Here is a 14,428-nt window from a genome sequence, read left to right as displayed (position 1 = left end):
AGACTTTGGGCTCAGCTTTTCACAGAACTGTGTCACATGCAGAGGTCGACAGAGGACTTCACTGACCCGACAGTCACCCTCCATCAGTTCTTTTGTTTTACTTGGTCATCTGAACTGGCTTCAGACTGAGCTATGCTGAAGCTGCTCAATTATTACGAGCCAAAGGCACAGAAGTAAAACATCAGTCACACAGAAATGTTTCAGTCGCAGTCTGAGCAAACAAAGACGATTCATGCCTCACTGCAGCAGGGTTGAAAAAAAGTTGGAATTAAGGTGGAAGAGTAATTTTCCCAAGGTCTTAGTTGGATTAAATTGAAGGATTAGCAAACTTGGAAAGCCGGAAAAGACTTAATCTGTAAAAAGATAGTTTGACACACACATCTTTCTCTTCATTTTATTACTGTGAAACAGTGTTGTCTGTGATTTAATGATTACAGTGCTATGTAATTAGAAATGTGCAGAACTATTCAACAAGGAGAGAAGCTGGAGAATGAATGTTTGCATTGTTTAGTTTAAAAGTCAGAGTTTGAGAAATGTGTGCCAGATTTCCATGAAAAAACGGTTTTCATGGTCTGACCAAGGGAAGAAGAGGGCACAGCAACAGTTCTACCGGAGATAAGTTGGGACAAGACCGCAAACTCTGGAGGGCAGGGAACAGATGACGGCTGGTGAGAAGTTAGATATATGAGGGAGATGGTAGTAGGTTTTTAGCCTGAGGACGAAGAGCAAAAGCTCAATGAAGGTAGTGAAGCAGAAAAGTGCATCACCTTTAAAGACCAACAGAGATGAAAACCATGTTTTCAACATGCTTTTGCGGTATTATTCTCATAATGGAGGAAATAATTAAGCTTAAAATGGCATTTGACAGTATTTCTTTATTCAAATTGTTGTGAAACAGGAGCAGATGTTAATATGTCGGTGAAACAAGCTTTTATGTGTGACGTGGGAGCTACTACAAGCAAGCCACAAGCTCCCTGCTCCACCCCATTCTGATGCACCCAATTGCACATAACTAGATCCATGAATGCTTTATTTTCCTTGTATGAGCCGGAATCTGGATCCAAACTATACGGCTGGATAGCTCCAATAGTGCTCACCGTTTTTGTTGCCCAGTTATTGTTAGCTTGAGGTTAAGCTAGCGGAAGTGAATGTAAACAGATGGATGATGGGAAAGGGGCGGGCTAAGTCTGCGTCAACAGTCCCACCCACAACTCAGAGTCAAATTTCTAAAGAACATCTGCTGCTCTGCAGAAAGTATGTCCTAGACAGCGACACAGGTTTTTTGATTTTAGCTAAAAATGTATGGAGTTAATTCAGTCTCAATAATCAGAAATGCACACAACCTGTTTCACAAAAACACATGTTGTGTTTCACAAATGCACACGAAATGTTTCACACATGCACAATAAGTGTTTCTCGCAAATGTGCACGCTGTCTTTCACAAAAAATACAATACATTTTTCAGAAATTCACAATCAATTTTTCAGAAATGCACAACAGATGCTTCACAAAAATCACTTTTAGGTACCCTTGTAATATATATGAACTCACAGATCGTGCAAATTTTACAATGTGCATTCACATACCCCCTCTCATTTGTGAATCTCCCTCACATTTGTGAAAGATTTCTCTGCGGTGAATATTGAGACTCCCTTCACGGCTGCAGGTCAACTTATTTCCCATTGGCTAAAGAATCTGTCAATCAATCTCATCAGCAAAGCAGGCGTGATCGCTTTCAGCCAATCGAATGCCCCCCTAGACTTTCTCCAGCTTTCACACAGGTGGCAAAAAGCCCCGCCCATCTTTGATTCTGTACCCCTTGGTCGTTAGCGTGTTAGCTTTAGCATGGCTCGTGAGTTTATTGCCTTTGCTCGTCAAAAATTACCGGCTTGTTCAACTTTCCAGTGGACTTAAAAGCAAGGCGACAGTGGTTGAATGCAGTTGGCATTGAATCCAGCGAACTGTGTCCTGGTGATGAGATTTGAAATGAATGTTTCACTCGGGATAGTTTGCTAATACTTTATCCTTAGCTATGATGCTGCGTCCTTTTAGCACTCAGACACCGGTTCCCTTCGGTCTGGATCATGACAAGGTGGAGGAGAAAAATCTTCAACTTCCACAGAAAGTTCTGTGGAGAAACTGGCATCACTTTGTACCACTCTCTATAACAAAGACGTTACCTCAAGCCAACCTCCCTGTCAATCACAGATCAATACACTTCCCCCCCTTTTTCCCATCCATTTTTCAAATCTGGGCTGAGAGTGGAGTCAGCCTCCAACTATCCTGTTGCATTACTCCAAAAGTTAGAACAGAGTTACAATACTGACTTTGATGATAATGGATGATTTTGTTACTCCTAACTAGTGGGCTTTGCATCTTCTGGACTTTAAAACCTTTCCGCCATGCTTGTGTGCCGTGCACCTTCACTTCTGACATCAGTGTGGAAGCTGGAGAAAGTATATGGGGCCATTCGATTTGCTGAAAGCGAGCACGCCTGCTTTGCTGATGAGTTTGATTGACAAATTCATTAGCCAATGGTGACATTAGTTGACCTGCAGCGTGAAGGGAGTCTCAATATTCACCGCAGAGAAATCTTTCACAAATGTGGGGGAGATTCACCAATGAGAGCGGGCTTGTGAATGCACATTGTAAAATTTACAAGATCTGTGAGTTCATATTACAAGTGTACCTAAAAATGATGTTTGTGAAGCATCTGTTGTGCATTTCTGTAAAATGTAGTGTCATTTTCTGAAAATGTATTGTGTTTTTGTGAAACACAGCGTGCACATTTGCGAGAACACTTATTGTGCATTTGTGAAACACAACGTGTGTGTTTGTGAAACACTGCATTTCCAAATTTATAATGCACGTTTGTGTAAAATTAAAGTTGTGAATCAGAGCATGTGCATTTGTGAAACAGGTTGTGTGCATTTCTGATTAATGAGACTGAATGAACTCCATACAAATGGCATTACCACTGAGAACGCTTTGACAATACTTTAAAAGATGATTGAAGTACGTCTCAAAAATAATTAATGCCTATTGATCAATTTGTTTAAACAAAAAGCATTGTTTTTAACATCTTCCAAATAATTGAATGTCTCATTTATGAGCATTAGTGAGTTTTAAATGCAACTTGTTTTATATTTTCTGTCATCGGGGACACCTATGTTAACTGTTTAAGGTAAATCTTTTTCTTTAAATTCAAATTAGTGTCTAAATGGAAATAATTGTAAAGTAAATAGGAAAAAAATCTTTCTTTTTTAATTAACAAGGGCTTCACTTGACCTAACTAAGTTACCATTTTAGGGTAAACGCTTAGGCCTACGTTATGTGTTCTTTAGAAAATGAAGCTGCTACAATACTTGTTTTTTACAAACTGTAAAAAAAAAGGGGGGGTTACCACTATTGGGCATTTGATAAAATATGAAACAAGTGTTCACATCCAAAACAGCACTGAAATGAATAAAACAGCAGTAAGGAACTGTTGAATTCAACTCTGAGCTGTTTTTTTTTCTTTTTTATTGGAGATGACCTCAAGTTTAGAGCTGGCTTCCAGAAATACAGCAGAGCCCAGAGTTCAGTGACTGCAGACAGTCTGACACAGCTGTGATGCATTACGATTCCAGAGCTCGCCTCAAAGCTTTTCCGCGCTCCAGTTCGTGATCTATTGTGACAGATGTGGACTATCAAGACAAGAAAGGAATTCTGCTCCTCTGAAGACACGCAACGATAGAAAAATGCAAACTCCCAAATATTGATATTGATTTGGATCCAACGTCATACCCCACCAGCACCTGCTAAACAGAACAATGAAAAACACTTTTAATACCTGTGAATAGAAAAATTAGACTTTTACGCTTGAGATCTACACTGGATTAAAAACAAAAGCACGTGGTGTTTTATTATTATTAATATTTTGAAGCACACAAATGCTCCTGGGTGTGGAAAAAGTCCCAGTATTATCCAGTGTGAGGCCTTTGAAGCTGCTGCTCTCTTGTTTTTGTTCTGGCCATCAGGCTAAACAGGGAAAGAATCTAAAAGCAGAAACCTTTGCGAGGCTGTGAGACGACTTCAGCACAGCAGGCCGCTGAGAGCTGACTGCAGGAAAGGCCCGCCTGCTGTGGTTCTTGGTGACGGCAATCTATCCAGATCCTTCAGAGCTGGCAAATGCTTCATTTCAACTGTCAAGTCTTAACCACTGCAGCTTTTGTTTGTTTTTCTATCTGTAGTTTGTTTTCTTAGAATATTTTTAATATCCTTTATGCATATCATCCACAAATTTAACTTAAAAAAGTTATTGTGCAGTGATTTAAGTCAAATCCTGGTCCTGATTATGTAGCACATGAAAAGTTTTTATTTTTGAGTGCATGCATGAATGTGTGAAACACTTTGGCAAACAGGACTACTAAAGTTTGTTGAAATTAGAACAAAACTTTATTGATCTCACCACAGTGCAATTGTCTGTTACCATAGCTCTGTAAAATAAAAATAATTCCAAACAACAAATAACCCAATTAAAATGTTTTACTAGTTTTTGTAGCTGTAATTAAAAAACATCCTTCATGATACCCCACCTATCAATTAGTGTTTGACGTTTATGCTGATCATGTTTATCTTATAACGTTTACTTATAGCTTTCAAGTTCATTAATAAAATAATGTATTTATGTTTTAGAAATGTCAAAATATTTTTTTTTATATTTCAACCCTTAACTTTACTTTTTTTTGGTTAAGTATTCTTTCAAACTTTTCATTGAGACAATCAGTATGGTATCATAATCTCAATTATGCATACATTTTAAGTGATGTTTTATAAGTTTCTTATTGATTTGATTTTATATAGTCCTTTATTGGACCATCCACAAAGTTACATACTATATTACTTCAAATTTAGACAACTAAGGTGAAGGACGAAATTTAAAAATAAGTGCAATGTCAGTAAAAGTTGTTAAAATTCTACAGCCAGCGTTTCTGAGAACTCCCTTAACCTGTTAGTCATTTTAAAATAAGCATTTCAACCCTTAACTGTGATTACAAAAGTACAAAGAACAACTGTTGTATGTCAGCACTGCCCAAAGATTACGTCTGGTGAGTCAGACTGCAAGTTTGTCTGTAGCAAACAGGAAATTCATTAGTTGGATTTAGCATTGGTCTTTCTTTTTTGTATTTGAGAACATGGGCCTACAAGAGAAAACACCTGTCCCAACCCCAGACACCAAATAGACAAGACATTATCCCTTGTGCTATCATAGGCACTTTAACCCTTGTGCTATCCTATGACCCCACCATTGCATTGACGTGTTCTTCCTACCATGACGAAGGTGGAAAGATTTAATGTAGTCCATGGACACCAGTGAGGTTCACAAATCATTGAAGAAAAAAGGTTCAGAGCACTGTCTAGTGGGTCTAGATGACCCAACTCCCAATGTTAAAGTGCCTAGGATAGCACAAGGGTTAAAGAGAGGACTTAAGCGAAAACACTCTGCGTACCCCCGCAGCAGAGTTTTAATTTACTAACAAAACCCACAGCGTTCTGTGTTGGATTGAAGCGTGCCTTGTACCTGTTTGTGGCTACGCCTCCGTGCACAATCCTCCACTGAAGCTCAGCTGTTTGCCTCATTGTTCCAAATGATCCATCTCACCTCAGTGTTTCCTGATCTTTCAGTGAGTTGAAATGCCTCATTTTGCCTTTTTTTAATCTGCTTTAAATGGTTCATTGGCTTATAAGAACAATTGTATCATTGAAATGTAATACTCTGAGTCCTAAATCACTTCAAGCAGCTTCAACATTCTAGTTTTAGTTTTGTCATGTCTTTTAATTTTAATTTAGTTGCATCAATTATTTAGGAAATTTCTAAACTCCAGTAATGAACGTCTTGGCTGAAATCTAAATTCCTCCTCTGCTGAACACAAAAGACATTTTACAAGAACAACATCCAGAAAGACTCAAATTAAAACAAAAGAAACATTACAGACAAACCAAACAAAATTGATTGATTTTTTTTGGCTTAATAGCTGACCACCATGAACGGCAACTCATGTAGAAAAATTGCCCTTCAGTTTTTACCTTAATGATCCTGCAGTGCCGTATAAATCCTAGTAGTTTCTTCAGAACTGCGTCTCAGAAGCCTGGCAGTTGTCCTAATCTACTGTAATCTCAGACCTCTAAACATTGTTAATTTAAAGCTGTGCTGGTTTACCAAGAATGCTTTAAAGATGCTTTCCTTTCATCTGAATCGTTTCCAAATGTTTACTTGATCTTGTCCCGAAGCACATCTGGCGTTGGAAACCTGAGCGATGCAGACATTGGGGGGATCATTCAAAGTATGTGCGTACAGTGAAGACCATCACAGCTGGGATCACTGCACTCAAAAGTCTTTCATGAGTACAGACATTTTCTTTAATAACTATTTTTTTCCATTTTGAGTCTTGAGAGTTTGACCCTTCTGGGCTGCAAATACACCAGACGCTCTTTAATAAGCAGATGTGAAACAAAGTCACTCAGGATGGTTTGTTGCCGGGTCAGATTTACTGTTTTTTTTTTCTTTTTGATGTAGAAAACATTTCGCAGAAGAAAAAAACTTTTGTTTAACATCTTCAAGTTTTTCTGAATGTTAGCATAAATTCTTTAAATAACTAAATAAAATTCATTAAACTTTACAGGGCTGCCCGGCGGGGTAGTGGTTGCCTCACAGCAAGAAGGTGCTGGTTCAAATCCCAGCTGCGTCCCTTCTGTGTGCGTGCTTCCTTTTGGTTGCGTGTTTTTTTTTTTTCGGGCTTTCCCGTTTCCTCCCACAGGCAAAAATCATGATTCATAGGTTCACTGGTGTCTCCAAATTGCCCCAAGGTGTAAAGGTGAGGTGTGTGACCCTGCAACACACTGGCAAGCTTTTCATCCAACAGTAGCTGGGAAAGGCTCCAGCAACCCAAATTACAGGGTTTCTGAAGATGGATAGACAGATGTTTTGTTTTTGGTCTTCGCCTGAATTTATCATGGACCATATACTTTTCTTCTACAAATAATCTATAAATTAAGTATTGACAAAATAAACATGCAGAAAATGTTTGCACTTCAACTCAGAATCATCTTATTTGACTGTACACTATGTATGTTCTTTGTAACTTTTCTTTGTTGTTGTTCTTTGTATAAGGAGGTTGGGTGGATCTCTGCAGAACATTTAAAGATATATATCACTGGTTTTGGTTTAAAATGTGACCAAAAACACTATTTTGAAAGGAATCTAAAAAAACTTTATTTATTTAAGTAGTATCTGCTGGGTTTACACACTTCTTCTGATTGTGTCCCAATTAAAAATAACATCTGTAATAGTAGAAAACTTGAACATCGACAACAGAAAAACACCGAAAAATGTAGAATACCAGTCTCAGAATGTTTGTTTACTTATGCTATTATTGTGAAAAGTAATCCTGCTAAACAAGTCCGGCCTAAATTTACAATTTACTTAAACTGTTGTTTTCTATAGTCTTTTCAGGAAATAATCAACATTTTAGCTAATATATCCTTCTCCAGGTAGCATACTGATGAGAAAACATTTTAAATTAAATGTACTTTGACTTTTTATCGACAAATATGTTTAATATGATAGTTTTTTAAAATAGTTATTTACATCCTGCAAACCAAATACTGCAACAATGAGGCTCTTAAAAAAACGCTCTTTTTTCGTCTGACATGCGGCGTCAGTTTCCCGCAAAAAGGTGGTTTGATTGTCCAAGTTTGGCCTCCTGCTGCTGCAGCCCTTCTGCTTCATGGTTGGCTGCTTTTATGGCTGCTCCACTGCATGCATTTGTTGTGCCAAATGGCCGTTTTAACTTCCCACCCAAGAGACACATCCACACGTAAACTGAAAGTCAACTTTCCGATCAGCAGGTGCTCAAAGCTTCCTCTACTAAACCCAAGAAGGTGACGTATGTTGAGAGGGTCTGCATGAAATCATCAGCCTTGACTTTGACTTGTCTCCAGAATCCAGAATCTCTGGACCTGTCCATCCAGACTGCCCTGTCGGCCCTCTTCCCTCCTTTTGAGGTCACTGCACCCATCGTCATCAGCCAGCTCTTTCGGACCATAGAGGAACGCTACCATGGCGATGCCCTGCAGTGCCTGCTGGACTTCCTGATTCCTTCCAAACATCTGCTGGAGAGTGTCCAGCAGGCTGCATGTGTGAGTATGAAGCTTGTTTTTACTGCAGCATCCTGAAAAGTGAAATCTACTGAGTGAAAGAAAAAAACTCTCAGGCAACAACTCCTAGATTTAAGCACACTTCTTACATTTTTTGAACACACTTATACAAGCTTTTAAATGAAGGTCAGATTTTTGTGCTGTGTTCTCAGTGTACAAAACCTGGTCATGAAAATTATTTACATGTGAAAATATCTGTAGAATAGTACATTTTTGCATGAGCGTGGTACTTCTGTAGTACTAATAAATACTCGCAGAGGATGTAACCGAGTTTGTTAATGGAAAAAAAAAAGTCCAAAATACATTTTTCCTTTAAAAAAATGTAGAACAGAATAGGCACCAACAAAAGCTGACAAAATAACGTTAGTTCTAACCCACCCTAACCCCTAACTACTAAAAAACGATATGGTGCGGCACTATGTAGTACTCTAGATTTTAAAAGCAATTCGGACATAGAGCTCACAACCCTTTTTTTTAGACGGCAAATTTAATGTCATAGATTTCACAAGGTTAACATCTAATTGATATGATCTTTTTGCGGCGATCATTTATAAGTCCACTGTCTTCTGAAGATAAAAACGTTATTTTATTTTAAAAAATATTTTTAAATACACTTTTTTCACAAAAATTGTTAAAATACAATGCATTGTGGTCTATCTAGTGAGCATTGATGCACACTGTTTTTTTGCAGACTTCTGGGAAATTATTAGGGCTCTTTTTGTTTGATTTTGTAATTGTTTATTATACAATCACTGGCATGAAGCCCATTAAGATGACTATTCAACTCAATTCAATTTTATTTGTACAGTCCAATTCACAACAGTCATCTCAATGGGCTTCCTACAGTTAATTGTAAGGTAGACATACAATCCAATGGATCATAAATACATAGAACTCAATAGGATAATACTAAACTTTAACTAAACAGACTAAACTACACTGGGCATCCCTGCCTTAGACCACCCTTTGCGGTAAGGAAAAACTCCTAAAAAATGAATCTGGAAAAAACGAAGAAACCTCAGGGGTGCCCACATGAAGGAGGGATCCTCCCCCAGGACGGACAGGCGATTTACCAGAACTCATAGAGAAGAATTAACTTATCTAAATCTACAACTACATGTTTAAAGTCCAGCAGATGAGCTTCATCCAGATGAATCCAGATGGCTATTTTTGTAAATATTGGGCTATATAAATAAAATGGAATTGAATTGAATTGAATTATAGGACATGTGTGAATTCCTTCACTACTAATTAAATAGTGATATAGTGCGTCCGCCATTTTGTAGTGCTGTCCATTTATTTTATGACAGTTTTTTCCGATGTAATGTCATCTTTTTTTGAAGAGGGTCGTTCACTATGTCCCAAATTCAATTTTAGTAGGTACTCCTATGTGGGGAAATTTAGAGAGTTTTTATGTATTTGGCAGGGGCAAATTTTTTACTAAAGAAAGGAGTGATGTGAAAACAATCTGGTCCATGCAGCTCAGGACTGCTGCAGGACAGAACAAAGTAGACTAAAATGTTTTTTTAAAAGCTTCATCTGTTCTTACTTTGTGTTTTATTCCCAGGCTGGATACTCGGATGTGGTTTTCCGCTGTGAAGGCTGGCCATTGTGTCTCCACGATAAAACCGTTATCCAGTTGGCGTCTGTAAACCCCTTACTGTTGCGTCCTGGAGACTTCTACTTCCAAGTGGAACCGTTCGGCGACCAAGCGGCACGGATCGTCCTGAAAAGTCTCCTGGAGGAAGGCTGCAGAGAAGTTGAGGAGACCCCCATCCCAGAGACTTCTTACTCTTGCATCTTCACCGAGGACTGGCTGAATAACATCAATGAAGGACGCCACGGAGCTGCTCTTTCTCGCTGTTTGCTTTGCACTGACCAGGGAGTAATCAAGTTGCCTTGGGCTAAAATTGCCATCCCAGAATTCCTGGACAAACCAAAGAAAGTGTCTGTTTGTGGTAAAACACAGACGGAGGCGAAGGAGGTTTCTGCTTCCTCTCAGTTTAACTCTTCCACCCTCCCAGTGGGGGCTGTGATTCCTCCAAAACAGGACAAGATGTCAGCATCTCTAAGACCCGTGCAGTCCAGACTTATCAAAGTGGAACATGGGAGACGAGTCCCAAAATTAGGGACCAAACCATTAATCAAACCTGTGGGGTGGGTTTCTCCTAACACTTGGGAGAGTCATAGCTGTCAGGGCATGGAGGGCGATTATGTAGATCTGGTGGACATATCCAACGGGAAGCAGCCTGTGGAGAAACGGAGAGACAGCTGTGAAATCCAGAACAAATTAGTTTCCCTCCAACCTGTCAGGCCTCCCCCACCTATTCCACTTGGACAGAGAGCCTCCTGCAGACACGCCCCTCAGCATGCAGAGGACCCCTGTAACCCATGCAGCCAAATGCAACCAGGCCTGGAGCTCTTCCATCCAGATTTGAAGTGTAGGTACAGAGAATCATACCTCGAAGCACTAAGCAACCCGGTAGCTTTTGAGAGGGGGGATGCAGACCTGCTGTCTGCCTTGGAGGAGGTGCACCTGTGTGAGGTGGGGGACGGAAAGCCCAGAGGAACGCCAGAAGCTCCTGAAGAACACCTAGAAAACATCTGCAACGGCTGCGAAAATCCTGTAATGTGGAGTGACTCCTGTCAGTGTAATCCAAAAAACTGCTGCGAACAAACTTCAGAGAACCTTGACTGCCATCCTCTGTCCATCCCTGAACCTGAAGTCCCTCTGAATGAAACCGCGTCAAATCTGAGTGTTCAAACTCAGCAAGCCCCCCAGCAGTTTGGCAGCACAGCTGCTGTGCATCCGGCGCCGGATGTGACCTCGGTGACGTGCGATGGTGAACTGAAGCTACACCAAATGGGGGAGGCTGTAAAAGTAAGCAAACACAAGGTTAAAGGACGGTCATTGTCCACGGTGTCGGAGACTCCTGCAGGGAGCCCTGTTCTCTATCAGCTCAACAGCAGAAGCCACAGTGACGTTTGTCCGGAGACCATCTCAGATCTGATCCACAGCAGAAAAGGCGCACGGCTGGATCATCAGGCTGGGAGGCAGAAGGGCTCAAAAAAAGGTACAAAGTTTATGGATGTGATTCTGCCATTCCATTGATAACAACAGCTCCCTTCAAAGCCCACCACTGTGCCCTATACCCTTCCCTAAATTGGACTTCCCCATTTCCTTGACGTAAAATCCTCTGGTTGGTTTTAATTTACAAAACTTTACTTTGTCTTTCTCTTCATTTTTTGAGCCAGCTTTTGGACACTTCATCTCACCAGACCGGTCTTGAAAACTGATTCTGTTTACAGAATCGCTAAATCAAACTCCTCCTTATCCTTTCAGTCTGCAGCACTCAGGGACTGGAAGAATTTCCAAAAAACCCTAGAATGGACACTTTTATTTCAGAGAGTTTTTAAAAGGAATCTTTCTCTCCTGAAACCCTTTTGTTTGTTTGTTTCTCAACTTGTCTTGCCTTTTGCCACGCCAAAGTTAAAAGTAAGATTTTCTTTTCTTAATATATCTAGGACGAAAAAGGTTGAATAAGTAACCCCCCCCAACACACACACGCTGTTATTATCATGGAGACACAGTCATCTATAACAGTCTGCTGCTCAGTGAAGGGAGAGCCTCCAACATCCAAGCCAAACAGACTGTTAAACTCAGCCATGACCTCACGTGTTTGCAGCGGCGCCCTGCATCCAGTGTCATGCTTCATAAAGGCTCTTCAGAAAGGAGGTTCAAAAGTCAGAGATCAAACTTGAGCCAGACCTTCCTGCAGGGATTCTCCCTCCGCTGCCTCAGTTCTCTCTGCCACATTCACTCCTCCTCAGCGGGAGTGAACGGAAATAGCCCCTACAGTGAAAAAAGGGGGAGAAAGAAAATGCAGAACTGGGCTTCTAATGTAGAGAGACAGCATGGCATGCATGCAACTTCCATGCACAGGCATGCCTCCAGAGGAGCAAGCTGACATCTTGAGTAAAAGGCGTGCATGCCACAGATTATTATAGCGGCGATGAGGGAAGGTACAAAAGGTTGCGAGGCGGCTGACGAGGAGGCCTGAAACCTCTGCTCAGCGGTCACGCTGCTGCTGTGACAGTGATGAAAGTCTGTCAAAGCTGCTTTCTTTGTTTATTTGGGAGATACTGAGCATTCAAAATGAAACAAGAAGTGAAGTGGAGCGTTGAGACTCTCCATGTTCCACTTCACAAACGCTCACGTCAAATGTCCATTTACAAGAGCTTTACTCGTTCTCTAGCACTTTTCACACGAACTGTGGAAGCCATCCTGCAATGGGCGGGCCAAAGTCTCTGGTGCATCCACTTGCATGTACGTCGTTGTTTCAGTCATCTGAGTTTAGAGGTGAATTTCCAATGAACAACTGCCGTTCTGCAGAAACTATGTCCTAGAAAACGACAAAATGTTTTTACATTTTGCCTAAAAATGGCTTAATCAGAATTAAAGGACCCCTGGGAATGCTTTTAAAACAGATCAAAACACCATATTATCAGTAAACGTTTCCCAAATAAACTGTTCTCAATCCATTTATCCCCTAAATTTATTTAGAATTATAAAAAAAAAAAATTCTTTTCCTTTTAAATTGATGCTGAATTTCTGCAACAGTCCTGACTAACTGGTATTTTGCAAATTAGTGGCGTAGGTGTGAAGAAGAGGTTTAAACCCTTCTGAGTTCTTGCAAGTGTTTGTAAAGGTAAAACTAAGAAGTAAAATTGATGGCAATCGTAACTTGTTTGTGAAATTATGTTGCTAACAGAGAACTATACCATGAAAATCAAGCCAGACTGGGGTTGGAAATTTATTGTTTTGTTGACACATTCTGTGATCTTATTCGTAGGGATTGAAATAAAAAATAAAAAATCTACATCCAAACTGCTCCCTATAACAAAAGCAAAAAACTAAAAAATAATTTGAAAAAATTCCTAAACAATAACTTTAACCAATTATTTCTTGTGAAAACTGTTTTCTCACCTTTTTTGTTCTTTCTCCAATAGAGTCGCGATCCAGCAGAAGTGAAACTCCATCCTTTACAAATGAGCTTTCTGCAACAAACTCAGGCTCTCAGCAGAACCTCCAAACCTCAGAATCTGCTTTCAGCAGGATCAGCGGCCTGCTGGAACTGGGAATTATTTATTTACCAGGTGATTGATGAATAAATTATCATTGTCATTCAGTTGTGTCCTCTATATGCTTTTATTTTTTGTCTCCCTATGGCAACTTTATATATTTTCATCTCTAAATACCAATATTTGCATACTCTGACTAAACAATTTCTAAAATACAGCACTTTAGCTGCAAAAACCTTTTTTTCTGTTTTGTTGACCTGCTTGTACAGGCAGCAGAGACAGGAACGGCAGGGCAGTGGTGGAGGTCCACGGAGACAGAGAGGAGTGGATGTCCCCTCTTGTGTCTGCACAGAGTGTTTGTGAACTGCTGCTCTACCTTCACGCCATACCAAGGTACAGCATGCAAGAATTATCTTAAATCAGGATGTTGAATCCTGATTATATATCCACAGAGAAGTAGTTTATTGAAGACATGTATGTAAACCTGGAGTGCAGCTTAATCCATGCAAGAGAAGGAATCAGCATCAGAGAACTGCCATCACTGGAGATAGGGTGAGAAGCTGGGGAGGTGTTCCGAACATGTCCTACTGCTCGGCCCAGGGGGAAGATCCAGGACGTGCTGGAGAGAATAAGTCTCTTGGTTGGCCTGGGACCGCCTCAGGGTCCCCCCAGAGGAGCTGGAGGAAGTTGCCAGGGCAAGGGAAGTCTGGACATCTTTGTTTAGACTGCTGCCCCCGCGACTTGGTCCCAGATAAGCGTAAGAAGATGGATGAAGGGATCATGTAATGTGAACATACAACCACAAGAGGGCAGCAGACATCTTTTTTCTTTGTTCATAGAGGGCAGCATACATCTTTTTTGTTCATTCTAAGTGGTAGCAGAAGCTTGGAGATGCTAGTGTCCACATAAAATATCTCCTTCTAAGTTGTCAGGAATAAAGTTTTGCTGTAAAATGCCTTCCTCAACAACTCAATACTGCTGGAACCTCTACCATAAAACTGTGCACACCTGCCACCCAAAGAGCCCAAATAATCACGTCACGAGTGTAACTGTTTTGATTTAGTTGTCAATATTCAAAGTTATTCTGTGAACTCACTTGACTCTGTCATGTCCTTGGTAAAAGGACCCACTATAAGAGCCTGCTGCC

At 40.3% G+C, this 14,428-nt stretch overlaps 1 protein-coding gene and 1 long non-coding RNA gene across 3 annotated transcripts in view; one reads left to right on the top strand and one right to left on the bottom strand.

Annotated features, from left to right (window-relative positions):
• LOC101173699 overlaps positions 1 to 14,428 on the top strand; it is a 33,651-nt gene that overhangs the window by 7,592 nt on the left and 11,631 nt on the right. For both annotated transcript variants that reach the window (XM_023955258.1, XM_023955257.1), the window contains exons 2-5: positions 7,984 to 8,181; positions 9,767 to 11,273; positions 13,210 to 13,356; positions 13,551 to 13,674. In XM_023955258.1, coding sequence (XP_023811026.1) covers positions 7,984 to 8,181; positions 9,767 to 11,273; positions 13,210 to 13,356; positions 13,551 to 13,674 — 1,976 coding nt within the window. The remainder of the gene's footprint in view (positions 1 to 7,983; positions 8,182 to 9,766; positions 11,274 to 13,209; positions 13,357 to 13,550; positions 13,675 to 14,428) is intronic.
• LOC110015175 lies at positions 6,548 to 9,848 on the bottom strand. Its single transcript, XR_002290306.2, has 2 exons — positions 9,749 to 9,848; positions 6,548 to 8,213 (listed from the first exon to the last, which is right to left on the bottom strand). It is a non-coding gene; the product is annotated as an uncharacterized LOC110015175 (long non-coding RNA).

Source organism: Oryzias latipes, chromosome 5, assembly GCF_002234675.1.
Source record: "Oryzias latipes chromosome 5, ASM223467v1".
Taxonomy (NCBI): domain Eukaryota; kingdom Metazoa; phylum Chordata; class Actinopteri; order Beloniformes; family Adrianichthyidae; genus Oryzias; species Oryzias latipes.
This window is presented reverse-complemented; position numbering and strand designations above follow the sequence as displayed.